Below are 12,992 nucleotides of genomic sequence, written 5' to 3' on the forward strand. Positions count from 1 at the left end.
CTTACTGAAGGCTTAAGGGTCCGAACCGGCACTCCAGAATGGCCTCCTCAACCCTTCCTTCAAACGACGCTCTCATCAACATTGGCACTCACTCTCTGGCCCTCTACATTCACGGCCCACAGCCCAGAACCTCCAAAGAGCCCGTTGTACTATTTGTCTCTGGTGTAGCAAGCGATGCTCTCAACTGGCAAGCCGTGGTGCGATTGCTTCCTCGCTCGCTGCGAAGCTACACGTACGACCGTTCCGGCTATCGCAACTCCGAGTCCTCACCAGTCGTTCCCTCAGCTGAGAACGTTGCTATAGAGCTCTCTCTTCTAATCGAAAAGGCTCCCATTCCAAATCCTCTAATCATCGTGGGGCACTCCTGGGCCGGTGTGATCATACACGAGTTCATCTCACTGAAGGGAACTAGCCAGATCGCTGGTCTAGTGCTTGTTGACGCCAACCATGAGACAGCGCCATTGGTGATAGATGTAGATGAGCCGATTCTCTGGAATGTTATAGCAGCAGGCGTTGAGCCATACGCTGCTTGGGGTGTTGAAGCAGAACGCAAGTTGACTCGGGAGGATGGGATGCATTCAAAGCTGCAGAAGCGACCGATAAATACAAGCTAATTGCGCACAAAGAGGATGTAGAGCAATACTTACCAAGTTTTGAGACTCTACGCAAGAAAAAGCAAGGTAAAGAACAGCCATTAGTTGAGGATAAGCCGGTCTATATAATAGGGGGGACGCGAAGCAGAGACTGGAATAGGTTGTACAAGGCGGGAGTTGCGAAAGGGAATGGAACTGAGGAGCAGAGAAACTACGTTAAAGAATTAATAAGGACGGTTGATAAAAAGAATGAGGGTCTCATGAAGGAATTTCTGAAACTCTCTACCAAGAGCAAGCTTGTCTTTGCCACTGAGAGTGGCCATTTTGTCCAGATGACCCAGCCGGACACTGTCGTGGAAGGAGTGAAATGGATCATCTATAACTTCTCAACATCTTCTTAGCTTGCAGGGAAAAAAAGATTTCACGTTGGCACCTAATCACAGTGAATAAAGTGTTGCAAAAGAAAAAAAAAAAACTTGAAAGGACCCGATATTTCCGCTACCAATAGTCGTATATGACTACGAATGCGAGATAGACGGATACTCTAGCATTTCCCACGGCTTTAGTAAAACCCTGCTGCCGCTTCCATGTGTTAACCTTTGCACATGTGTATTATTGGGTACGAGGCATGACATGCAAAAAAGGAAAGGTTTTAGACGGTGGATATGACATCTACACGCACCTAGCAATAAGCTGTCTATTATGGGCACATATTCAGACTATCATCTTTTTTTCTCCACGATTACTATCTCCATAAATGATGATGCCTACTGCAAGTTGGCAAAGCCCATTGTCCCATCGTCGACGTTGTGATCAATGTATTTGCCCTGGAAGAACGCCTGACCAACCAACCACTGGCTGCCAAACTCGCTCGTCCCGTGGATGCTAGCTGTGCAGTTGTTGCCGTTTTGGCCGAATGCCAAGGCCTCGGGCAAGATATTGAAGTTGTTGCCGCCGAATGCGAGCCCAATGGTGGGCGGTGCATCGCAGGCATAGTAGCCAGTGATGCCATTGCTGTTTTGCACGGATTGGATGCCCGCCTTCTGGAATATAGTCTTGACCTGTGAAGTAGGCCCGAAGATGACGGTCGTGCCGGAGTCTGTGATGATGGAGGCGCTGCGCTGAACCGTCGCTCCATTTACAGTGACATCGCCGGTGACGATCCACTGATCGCTGGCCGAGACTGAAGTCAAGCTACCGCTGAATGTGTCCGTCGCAACGGAGCCATAGTAGAGCGTACCAGTCTCGTCGGCGTTGAGCGCCAACCCGAAACGGCAGGATGACAGCGTGCCTTGGTCGCAGAGACTCTGGAAGAATGGGGTCTGGCCGAGAGCGCTGCTATCAATGCCTGCGTAGCCGATGAGGCCATCGTGAGGGAAAGTCGGCGGCGACTGAGGGCTTGAGACGGTTCCAAGGTACTGTTGGGGGACGGTCAGGTTGGCCCCGTGTTGGGTGATGACATCCCGGTAAATTTGGCCCGACGCCTGCCGTTGGTCAGTAACTACGATTATTTGGTAACTGACTTCTGTTTTCACTTGCAGATAAAGTCCCAGATCCATCGGGATTCGTCGTGGCATATGAAATTCGGAAGGTCTTCTTGGTGTTGACTGAGCTGGAGCCAGGCTTGTAAATCCCCGGGTTCAAGATGGCGTCGGCGGAGCCGGTATCAATTAGGATTTCGAGGTTGGGGCTGCCTCCAATTGTGAAGTTGGAGAACCAGAAGCCCTGTGTATATTAGCATTTCCAATCCAAGTGATATGATAGGCAAGTTGTAGGTATTCCATCACCTGGTCATCCCAGAGATCCGCTGTTCCTTGTACCAGCCGTCCCTTTGCTGTGGCAATGTTCTTTGCAGCCACGGCATTGACCTTCTTGAAGTGCAGAGGATGCGAGAAGTCGGCCTGGACAGCTTGGATAGCGGCCAACAGCGACAGGACCGTTTTGAACGACATGGTGGACTAATTCTCAGAGTGACGTGAACCAACACAAAAGACAGCAAGCAATTGTCGGTAAGGACAATTCGGGGCCATCCTACATATATATAGATATAGTACCCCTTACAGGATGCATAATCCTCGTGAATCGTTACACCAACATATGCTGAGGGGTCCTTTCACATGCGTCCGTGCTGACCTTCTCAATTCAGTATTTCACTACCGCTACAGCGTCGCATTGTAAACAAAACGACGATCAACTAGGCTCAGATCAGCGATAGAGCGATCGTGAGTCTTCGGCGCTCCATAATAACGTGACCGAAGCTTTCAAACGTTCCCGATTTATCCGTTTCCAAAAAGGAAAATAAATAAATTGGAGTCGAGATCTTTTGTAGATCAAGATTCTAAGATATCATTGGGTAATTAACTCTATTTTTGTGACAAAGGAATGGATAGCTGATTGGATTTATGGAGGAGTGCGCGGCCGATGTGAGGATATCTGATGATTACCTACATATTATAAATATTGTCTATTCACACCGCATTCGTACAAATCGTCGAGACATGTCTAATACGGATCCCTCATTCTTTAGTTGCTTCAAAAAAAAAACCTGAATCCTTGTAATAGCGTTCTAATCGAAGTCATGACGGGTTCCCCGCATACCAAGATCGATAGACCACATGAGAGTTCATGATGTCGTGATCAGGGCTCAAGAAGACTTCTTATTACAATCATAGGTGTTTCCTTTTCAACGACTTACTTTATTTGTAGTGTTCATTGCGCCTCGTAACAACAAATATTCCGGGGTATGATTACGCAATCCGCGATATTCTCGCCGTGGATAGAAACATTCACAATACAGGCTGGGCTGCAACCATATTTAAGGATTTTGAGAAGAAGGTAAATGCCAAGAATGAGGCGGTTAAAGCATATTAGAGACCAATAAATTGACTAGATATGTTCAAACCCAACAAGAAGGATGTTTAGAATTTCTTCAAAAGCGATCATTTAGGATCTGGTCTATTTGCCGGCTAAGTCGCTGGAACTTTAGCAATTCATGATGGACGAGGTCAACCTGTAGAGCCAATTTGGAGCATTGACAGCGGCGTAGGAGGCATCGCGGCAAGTGATATGAAGACGTTTTTGCCAGCTATATTATGGAAATATATACAAGGCCAAAATGCAATTCCCGTAGCGCAGGAGACTGCAAAAAAAAAATACGTCGGCACGAAGCAAATAGCGCGAAGTTCCCGCCAATCAACTAAACTAGTGGTTATAGTTTTATGCAAGTGTATGGCATCTTATTTTCTCTATCACTGGATATTCCAATGGATAGAAAACCTGTTGTATACTCACTGGGATTATACTTGTAATTTTAATTATTTGCTTTTGTTCACAATGCGAGGTGTGGAAGTGGAAAGCAATAGATATACTTGTCGAAGATGAGGCCCGTTTGTAGTCGTGGGTGCTCGGTTTAACGAGAGATGTAAGAATACAACACAGAGACACTAGTCCTTTAAGTATTTAATAGACCAATGAGCGAATAGCAAGTAAGAACAACATATTTAGACACAATAGAGTGGCACAAACGACCTAGCCAGAAAATTCCTTTTGTCCCTCTTACATCTTGCGCAAAGCTATTTGTTAAGATGCCTAGATTATACATTTATTGCTGTGTACATTCTCACGGTGCCTCTCCTAGGATCGCGTGATCTCTTTGAGCCCATGATGAAGCCAAGAAATCAGGTGCGGCTGTCGAAGACCTGTCTTTCTCGTAAAGTACAGGCATCTTTGCTAGACTGGAAATCATCGGTGCCTCGTTCGCTATATTCCCATTTCAGTCGTCAACCGGTTTTGGTCTCGCGGTTAACGACAATCGCTGTAGTGAATAAATGAATGGGTGGATGGATCAATGAGTGTGTAACTGTCCCATCCCCTTGCGTCAAAGCTGATACCGATGCGACACCATATTGGTCACTTGTCCATCAGGCACCAATCACCAATCACCGATCAGGTTTTCATAAGGTCGACGCTGAGCCTCACCGTAACCGCCCAAAAATATTTCTTTTCTCTAGTACTATTCTCTCCTCTCGCAATTCATGTTGCGGCTGAAACACTTCCAAGATATGATCCCAGTCTTTTGACGCAGCATCTATTGCACCAGGTCAACGTGATGCAAATAGCTTCAACTGGTAGCGACGATCAAGCTTGCTCAGTTTTTGCGTCTCCCCAGATAACTGCTGTGTTAGTTTCTCGCTTTCTATTGCGACAGGGTCCTGATGAGTAAAACAAACCATTCGGAATGCAACGTTAGTTTTAACTTTTACCTTCGCCAAATCTAGTATCCGCCAAGTATGTCAGATTCTTCGGATCCTCCCCCATCAAGCGACTCCGAATCCATCTACCATCGCCCGTCTCATCGAAAAGACTTTCAGATAGCTATTATCTGCGCCTTGTCATTCGAATACGATGCCGCCACACTCATTGTTGATGAATTCTGGGATCAAGATGGTAAACAATACGGACGAACGTCTGGAGATACGAATATATATAGAAATGGGCGGATTGGCATGCACAATGTCGTGCTCATGCTTCTACCAAATATGGGCAAAGCTGCAGTCGCTGGGTCCGCAGCTAGTTTGCGGACAAGCTATTCGAACTTGAGGATTGCATTCCTCGTGGGAGTCTGTGGCGGGGTCCCCATCCTTGGTGCACATGAGGCACTCCTTGGCGATGTGGTTATTGGCGAAGCTATAATTCAGTATGATTTCGGCAGACAGTATCCAGGGGAATTCATCCCCAAGGAAACGGCCGTAGCTACCCAGAGCCTACCGAACAAAGATATTCGGACACTCCTCGCTTACTTTAAATCCGATACTGGGAAGTCCGATCTGCGACAAGACACTGCCAGGCATTTGAAAGCTTTGCAAGGTGCAGCTATTCTAAAGGAGTATCGGTACAGTTACCATTATCCTGGTTTCACCGAAGATAAGCTCTTCGACGCGACGTACCGACACAAGCACCGAGAAGGACGGCCGAGGGTTTTATGTTGCGAATCTGACACTTATTGCGATACTGCGGCACAGTCATCTTGCTATGAGTTGGGATGCGACGACAGAAAGTTAGTTCAGAGGCAACGTTTGGAAAGGAAACGATACCTGTCAATTGAGGAGGCGCAATGCCCAGACATTTTCATCGGGCGCGTTGCATCTGCGGATACAGTGATGAAGTCTGGCGATCATCGTGACCAGATTGCCAAACAATACAATATCATAGCTTTCGAAATGGAAGGGGCCGGCCTTTGGGACGAGTGCCCATGTATCGTCGTCAAGGGGATTTGTGACTATTCAGATAGCCACAAGAACAAGATTTGGCAACCGTTTGCTACAGCAACCGCAGCAGCTGTCGTCAAAGCTATGTTAGCACGGTACACCATAGAAGATCATGCTCAACTATCTACGTCGAGTGCTGGTGAGATTGAAACTGTTGCTTATTCGAATAATCATGCTAACATGGAAATAGGTTCTACTCAACGCGGCCAGATCGTTCCCGCACAAAATGAGATAGCCCATTATGGTGCGCGAAAACCATCATCGGGATCTATTCCTGGTACCAAAGAGTCGAATGGGATTCGAACCCTGCGGGATAGCATCTTCGATTTTCAAAGGGCACTTACTGATGACCAACAACGTGAATTACAAGGCATAGAGACGGTACCAGATGCAACTGCCGTCCTTGTATTTACTGCTGAGCTCGATTCGCTGAATAGAAACAGAAAGGGGCGTAGCATCGCTAGCAGACTCCATTCAGTCTTACAGTCCGTTCGGGATTTTTCCGCGGTTGTCGAAGCAGTTGATTCGACGTACCTAGGAATGTCTTCCCTCCTATGGGGAAGTGTGAAACTGACAATGCTAGTAAGCCTATCCCCTCGATTGATATACATATCGCTATGTCGATACTTATGACATTAGGTGACTGTCAAGTCTATAACATATGATGAGGCCCTCTCAAAATTCTTCATGGACCTTGGGAGGATTTGTCCACGGTGGGGAGATTATCAAATCCTGTACCCATCTTCACCACGGCTTCAGGATGCCCTTTATGAGTTCTATGCATCGCTCATTCGCTGTTGCAAGCGCGCATTAGAAACTGCTCAACCTTCATGTAAGTTAGAATGTCGCAAGCCACCGCAACCCCAACTAACAATAAGAAGGGTCAGGATACCTCTTCAACTCAACCCGAGAATCACTTGACAGAGATTTTGGACAGGATGCGAACGACATAGAAAGACGCAGCAAGTATGTCAAAGATGCGATATCACTCGCCAAAACAGAAGCCCATTATCAAAACCAACAGCTTCAAAGCTTGAAACAGGGAGGGGGTTCAAAGAGAAAAAAAAGACCATGGGGTTTTCGCCGAAAAGGAGACCGGCCTGATAAGATGGAGTCATGGCAGACGCAAAGTGACCAAAGACAAGCAAGGGAAAGAAAACAGCGGTTGCTTGACTCCTTGTCGATTCATGACTATTTGACTCCATTTAAACAAAGCTGTCGGAAGCGGTATAGTGGTACATTAGAGTGGCTGTTTCATACAGACGAGTTCAACATATGGGTCAACAGCCGAGATTGTCCTATATTATGGTGCTCCGGAAAGAGTGAGTTCAAGTATCCCTATCAAACCAATGTTGACAGTCACTTATGTTGATCATTTGTAGTTGGCGCGGGCAAAACAACTCTTACGTGAGTGCATAAAAACAATGACCTTTCAAGTATGTTGTCTAATGATAACCGATAGAGCGAGTGTCATCGAAAAACTCTTAATGGAGAAGCGCAGCCCGGATGTCTTCATCGGCTTTTTCCTCATACGGTTTGATGATCATCAGTCATTAAACGCCGAGGTCATTCTCAAGTCAATCATTCGACAGATGCTAGATGTATCAAGCATTTACGAAAGGGTCGAAAAGTTATTGGATTGTACGAAACTCAACTTGACGTTGAGACTCAAAGAAATTGCGAAATTACTGGAAAGTATGGCTGAAGAATTCAAGACCCTCTACATCGTACTAGATGGGCTAGATGAGTGTACAAAATCGGAACGCCACGATCTCCTTGAAAATCTTCACTCAGCTATGAATGTCAGGTCTAACATAAAGCTTTTCCTCGCTGGTCGTGATAGCGTCTCCAGAGAGATACAAACGAGATTTCCGACCATGAAACAGATTTCCATGAACTGTTCGTCAGCTCAATCCGACATCACGACGTACATTGAAGGCGTAGTGCAGGAAAAACTGCAAACTGAAGAGCTTATAGTTGGGGATCCGGACCTCATCGAAGATATCAAAGCGGCACTCTCAGACGGGGCAAATGGCATGTGAGTTGAAACCTGGTAAATGTTGATTTACATGTTGACACCTCTAGGTTTCTTTGGGTTGTATTCCAAGTAAATGAGCTTTGTTTACAGCATTGTGATGAGGACATCCAAACAGCCATTCGAAATTTCCCCAAGGACCTAGAGGAAACATTCAATCGGGCCATCGACCGCATCGTTTCTCGTGGGAATGAAAGTATCGCGAAGCGTATTTTTCGGTGGGTGGCTGCTGCGAAAGAGCCTCTGTCCCTCGATCAGCTAGAGGAAATTATCTTCGTTGAAATTGGACAAGAATACTCCAAGAGAGAACGACATTCTAACGGCATTGCTCACATCAGCTCATGGTGTGAAAATTTCGTTCAAGTCGATGAGGAACTAAAAACAGTTCAATTCGTGCATCAAACTATCCAGCAATTTTTCATTGAGAAGTCGTTTAAGTCTCGAAATGACCAGTTCTACCTGAATCTCGAAGATGCCGACCACTTTCTTGGCGAGATATGCGTTACTTATTTGAACTTCAATGACTTCAAGACAACACTAGCCAGAAGACAGCAACCATTACCACTTATGCCGCCTATAGCTATAGCTGGGACAGCTTTACGACCACAATGGAAGGCTATCTTATCGATTCCTGCTCTCTTGAAGCTTAATCTGAATACTAGAGGAGGCTCAGCGGCCGCAAATGCTATTGGGGCTTTAGAAACCTTTCAACGTGATGATACATGGGGCGCAATAGAGAGGCTACTTGAAGGGCACCCTTTCCTACGATATGCATCAATTCACTGGATTTTTCATACGACCATGTTTCAAAGAGAAAGATCCAAGACCTGGGGTTTATGGGAAAAAATGATTGTTCAAGGACATGATCTCGTGAAGAAGCCATGGGTTGAAGAATCTTTCAGCGAAAGCATCCCAATCATCCTAGACTGGAGCCAAAAAGTTCACCATTATGCCCTTATACGACTTATTTTCCTCAGCGGCATGCTTTTAGGCTTCAGCTTAGGGCCACTCATGCAGAGTGCAGTGGTTGATGAAGACATTATGCTGCTCGATATCCTTCTCGAGCACGAAAAATCAGGTATTATAATAGACCAGGCTTGCGAAACAGCGGCTCAACTTGGCCGCCTCGATGCTATGGAAAGACTGTTAGCCGCTGGAGCAGATGGCCAGACTGCTCTACAGGCTGCCGCGCTTAGTGGCCAGCAAAATATTATCATGCGCCTATTAGCAACCGGTATAGATGGTCAAATTGCACTGCAGGCTACTGCTAGACGTGAAGACGTCTCTGGCGCTACATCCTTGTTAGATGCTGGCGTAGATGGTCAGCCTGCACTACAGGACCTTATTAATAGTGCCAATTTGGACGTTATTGATCCAAGGCCGGGTCAAGCTTTACCAGACTTTCCTAGTACTGATCTTAATCCTATCAAGATCCTGTTGGCTGCCGGTGTAGATGGCCAGCCTATACTACAGACTGCTATTAAAGGAGGCCATCGAGTTACCATCGCCCTCCTGTTGGCTGCCGGTGTAGATGGTGAGCCAGAATTACTTGCAGCTTCTAGAAGTGACAATCAGGATATCCTGAAGCTGCTGTTAGCCGCTGGTGCAGACGGCCAGACTGCACTACTTAACGCTGCCCGCAACGACGATCTAGACGCGATGAAGGGTTTCTTGGCAGCTGGAGTTAATGGTCAGGATGCACTGCAATCCGCTGTTACAAGTGGCGAAGAATATATCATCGAATGCCTCTTAGCTGCTGGTGTATATGGACAGCCTATACTACAGGCCGCTGCTGATAATGATGATCTACACACCATAAAGCTACTCTTAGCTAATGGTGTAAATTCTCAGACAGTATTGTCAACCGCTGTTGAACAGGACTGTCTCGTCCTCATTGAGAAGCTTCTGGCCGCTGGTGTTCGGATGAGCGCATCTATCACACGTACACTGATGGACAGATCTGGTCTAAAAAGTGCTGCTCGACTGGGCTATATCAACACCATTGAGGCTCTCTTGGCGGCCTTTGAACCTGAATCAAATGTACTTTTTAAATGGGATTTACAATCTGCTCTAGCTGCCGCTTCTCGATGTGGTCATCTTCATATTGTTGAGAGGTTCTTGGCCGCTAGAGTCTCTGTAAATGGACAATCGATATGGGATGATCAACTTGCGTTACAGGCTGCTTCTGAAGGAGGTCATCTCGATATTGTTGAAAGGCTGTTGGAGGCCGGATCAAAAGTAAATACATGCGACGCACCGGAAAATCCAAATGCCTTACGAGCCGCCTGTCAAGGTGGTCATCTTGATGTCGTTAAGAGGCTGTTGAACGCTGGAGCAAAGGTAAATGAAAATGGCAGATCGGGAAACGCTCTACTTGCTGCTTCCAAAGGTGGCCATCTTGAAGTTGTTGAGACACTTCTGGCTGCTGGAGCAAAGGTAAATGAAAATGGCAGATCGGGAAACGCTCTACTTGCTGCTTCTGAAAGTGGACATCTTGAAGTTGTTGAGAAACTTCTGGCCGCTGGATTCGAGATCAACACGCACAGAACTAGATGGATGGGCCGTATTGCCTTGCAAGCCGCCTCTCAAAAGGGCCATCTCGAAGTTGTGGAGAGGCTCTTAGCTGCTGGGGCCGATGTAAACATGGCTGCTGGATCAAGAGCTTACAGTGCCTTGCAACTTGCTGCCGAGGGTGGACACACGAAAATTGTGTCGCGATTGAAACAAGCAGGCGCGAAAGAGTCGAATAACAGTTGAGAAACACGCAGAGAGCTCAAAGATCTGTTAAGGAGCTTTACAATGGAGTGGAGTGTTCAGAGGATTTGCAAAAAGGTTCAGCAATTGAGCAACATACAGTGTAGATTATTGACGTTGATAGGCAATGCAAGGATACGAAGCTTAATGTTAGCTACCCTGGTGGTTAAAGGTGTTCATAGTACCTACTAATGTAAATGATGTGATAAGCTGCTAGTATTCTCTTACACACGTATTCTCCTCGACTGTTACTGGGATATTGCAGCCTTTACATGACGCAGTCATCAGTTTATTTGCTTTTCTCACCTTGTTACCCGGTTAGCGACATCATGGGAATACTTTGTTGATCCCACTTCGTTTCCCGGAACCCGTATCTATTATTACCTATCGACCAATATACCAAATTAAACTCGTTAAATACTCCTGATAAAACAGAAAAATTGTCCTCCTTGCGGAATTGAACCATATACACACATGTTATTTTTGTACGTCAATTTACTTTCCCCCTCTACATCATCATGGTATTTGTCTCCTCTCCCACAAACGGCTTTCTCCCCCACACCACGAAAACGGGCATGTAAGCATGCACGCGCGGGTCCGACAGTTCCTCTCGGATCTTGACCAAAGAGAGCTAAAATAAGAGTCCAACAACGTCAGCGAATAGCCCGGCATGAAACGTCACCACGGGCAAGTACATGCACGGCGTAGCGGTGGTTGGTTAGACGATGGAGAAAAACATTGGAGCCCGTTACTCACCTCAACCTCAGCCGGAGTACGACCAAACACCTTGTTCATGAGCTGGATGGAGAAGCCATTCAAACCCTGGGAAAAGTTCTCTCCCCACATGCGTCCGATTTCCTTGAGGCGCTCGTCCCGGGGCCACTCGTTCATGGGTATCTTGAAGATGAGCTGTTGCACGTCAACGAAGCCCACGCTCTCAAACACCTCCTTGAGGGTGGAGCCCAGGATGGCAGGGCGCTGGAAGTTCTCGGCGGCGACTCTCATCTCGTGGAGCCATGTGCACATTGGGCCGGCCGGGTCCAGCGTGCCGTCGTCACATGCGAAGACGGCCTCGACCTCCTGCGACTCGAACCAACCGCCGGGCTCGAGGGCATCAAAGGCCTGCTCGGCGACTTCTTTCTGGAAGTTGCCCCAGCTGCCTGCAGTGAGCCGGGTATGTATGTAGCCAAACTTGTCCGTGTAGTCCCACTGATCACTCCTGCAAAAAAGGCGCGCGCGGGAAAACGAGTTAGTGGTGGTGTTTTTTTGTCTGACTTTTCAATTTTTCTCACTCGCCGTGTTTTTCTTCTTCTTCTTCTGTTGGTTTGGTCATGACCTACGAGTCTTCGACATAAAAGTTGACGTTGGGAGGCACCATGTCGGGCTGGATGGGCGACAGGTCTGTGCCGACAACCTCGGACGAGGGGAATCGGTCGCCCATCTCAATGGCCCAATCACCAACACCCGTGGCGACATCGAGGATGAACTGCGGAGGCTTGGCCGGCGAGAGCGGGGCAAAGTACAGCCTGCCCCCGAAGAGGTTCTTGATGATGGGGCCCTGGAACGCAAGTCGTTCCTGTTCAGGAATATCGTTGGGGTAGGCATATGCTGCGGGTTTGCTGCGGTCAGCTGTTGCGTTTTTGCTCTTGGGTTGGCAGGACCTGGAAACAAGATAACGGGGGAAACGAAACGAGGAGAGGAGAGGGGGCTGTAACATACATCCCGCTCGGTATGCGTGATAGGTGCGGCCAAACTCGTGCGGATAGTCCATGACGCTCTCGGACAGCGACATGGAGCCGTCGTCTCTAATGCATCACCGGGTTAGAAGGTCTGCGGGCACGGCACGGCGAGTATGTCACAATCCGCATACACTAGTTCCGGTGACTGCACGACGGTCGCGTAAGTATCGCATCCAACAAACATTGACATGACATGTATGAAGATGGAGCAGCGGCCGCAGCCAATAGCTAGCAGCCACGGATCCAGAGAGAAAATGCGGCAACCTACATCGGGCTCGATAAAATTGGAGACATCAAAGGTGAACTTGAAGTTCTTGAGGTCGAGCAGAGAGTTTCGGTTGGGGTTGTCACCCGCAGGCTGTCCGGAGGTTCCCATTGCGAAAGGCTTACTGGTGTAACTGGTACAATCTTGAACTTCACGGCAGATGGGTTGATGGTTGATGATGGGGAATGGCACTGGGCAAACCGAAACGAAACGAAACCACCACAAGGGGCACCATTTTAAACAGCTGAGAATCCCGCTAGCCAGGGGTGGCTTTTCTCAGCTGCAAAGAGGCCCCCGGTGGGGCAGCGACGGGCAAATCCGTACAGTCCGACAGGCCGC

The 12,992-nt window shown here is 47.5% G+C and overlaps 4 protein-coding genes across 4 annotated transcripts; 2 read left to right on the forward strand and 2 right to left on the reverse strand.

Annotated features, from left to right (window-relative positions):
* Positions 1 to 38: 38 nt before the first annotated feature.
* On the forward strand, positions 39 to 614 carry Triagg1_5912 (uncharacterized protein; the record flags this gene model as incomplete). Its single annotated transcript, XM_062900478.1, has 1 exon — positions 39 to 614. One exon carries the CDS (start codon positions 39 to 41, stop codon positions 612 to 614), a length of 576 nt encoding a protein of 191 aa, XP_062755113.1.
* A 746-nt stretch (positions 615 to 1,360) lies between these two features.
* Triagg1_5913 (uncharacterized protein) lies at positions 1,361 to 2,545 on the reverse strand (the record flags this gene model as incomplete). The annotated part of the gene is made up of 3 exons (XM_062900479.1): positions 1,361 to 2,077; positions 2,202 to 2,318; positions 2,381 to 2,545. 3 exons carry the CDS (start codon positions 2,543 to 2,545, stop codon positions 1,361 to 1,363), a joined length of 999 nt encoding a protein of 332 aa, XP_062755114.1.
* Positions 2,546 to 4,882: 2,337 nt separating this feature from the next.
* On the forward strand, positions 4,883 to 10,652 carry Triagg1_5914 (uncharacterized protein; the record flags this gene model as incomplete). The annotated part of the gene is made up of 6 exons (XM_062900480.1): positions 4,883 to 5,999; positions 6,051 to 6,442; positions 6,500 to 6,692; positions 7,243 to 7,267; positions 7,323 to 7,898; positions 7,946 to 10,652. The coding sequence occupies 6 exons, from the start codon at positions 4,883 to 4,885 to the stop codon at positions 10,650 to 10,652; spliced, it is 5,010 nt and encodes a 1,669-aa protein (XP_062755115.1).
* A 505-nt stretch (positions 10,653 to 11,157) lies between these two features.
* Triagg1_5915 (uncharacterized protein) lies at positions 11,158 to 12,764 on the reverse strand (the record flags this gene model as incomplete). The annotated part of the gene is made up of 4 exons (XM_062900481.1): positions 11,158 to 11,280; positions 11,406 to 11,868; positions 11,990 to 12,454; positions 12,520 to 12,764. The coding sequence occupies 4 exons, from the start codon at positions 12,762 to 12,764 to the stop codon at positions 11,158 to 11,160; spliced, it is 1,296 nt and encodes a 431-aa protein (XP_062755116.1).
* Positions 12,765 to 12,992: the final 228 nt, after the last annotated feature.

The sequence above is a fragment of the Trichoderma aggressivum genome (assembly GCF_033847375.1).
Source record: "Trichoderma aggressivum f. europaeum strain CBS 100526 chromosome Unknown scaffold_022, whole genome shotgun sequence".
NCBI classification, from domain to species: Eukaryota; Fungi; Ascomycota; class Sordariomycetes; order Hypocreales; family Hypocreaceae; genus Trichoderma; species Trichoderma aggressivum.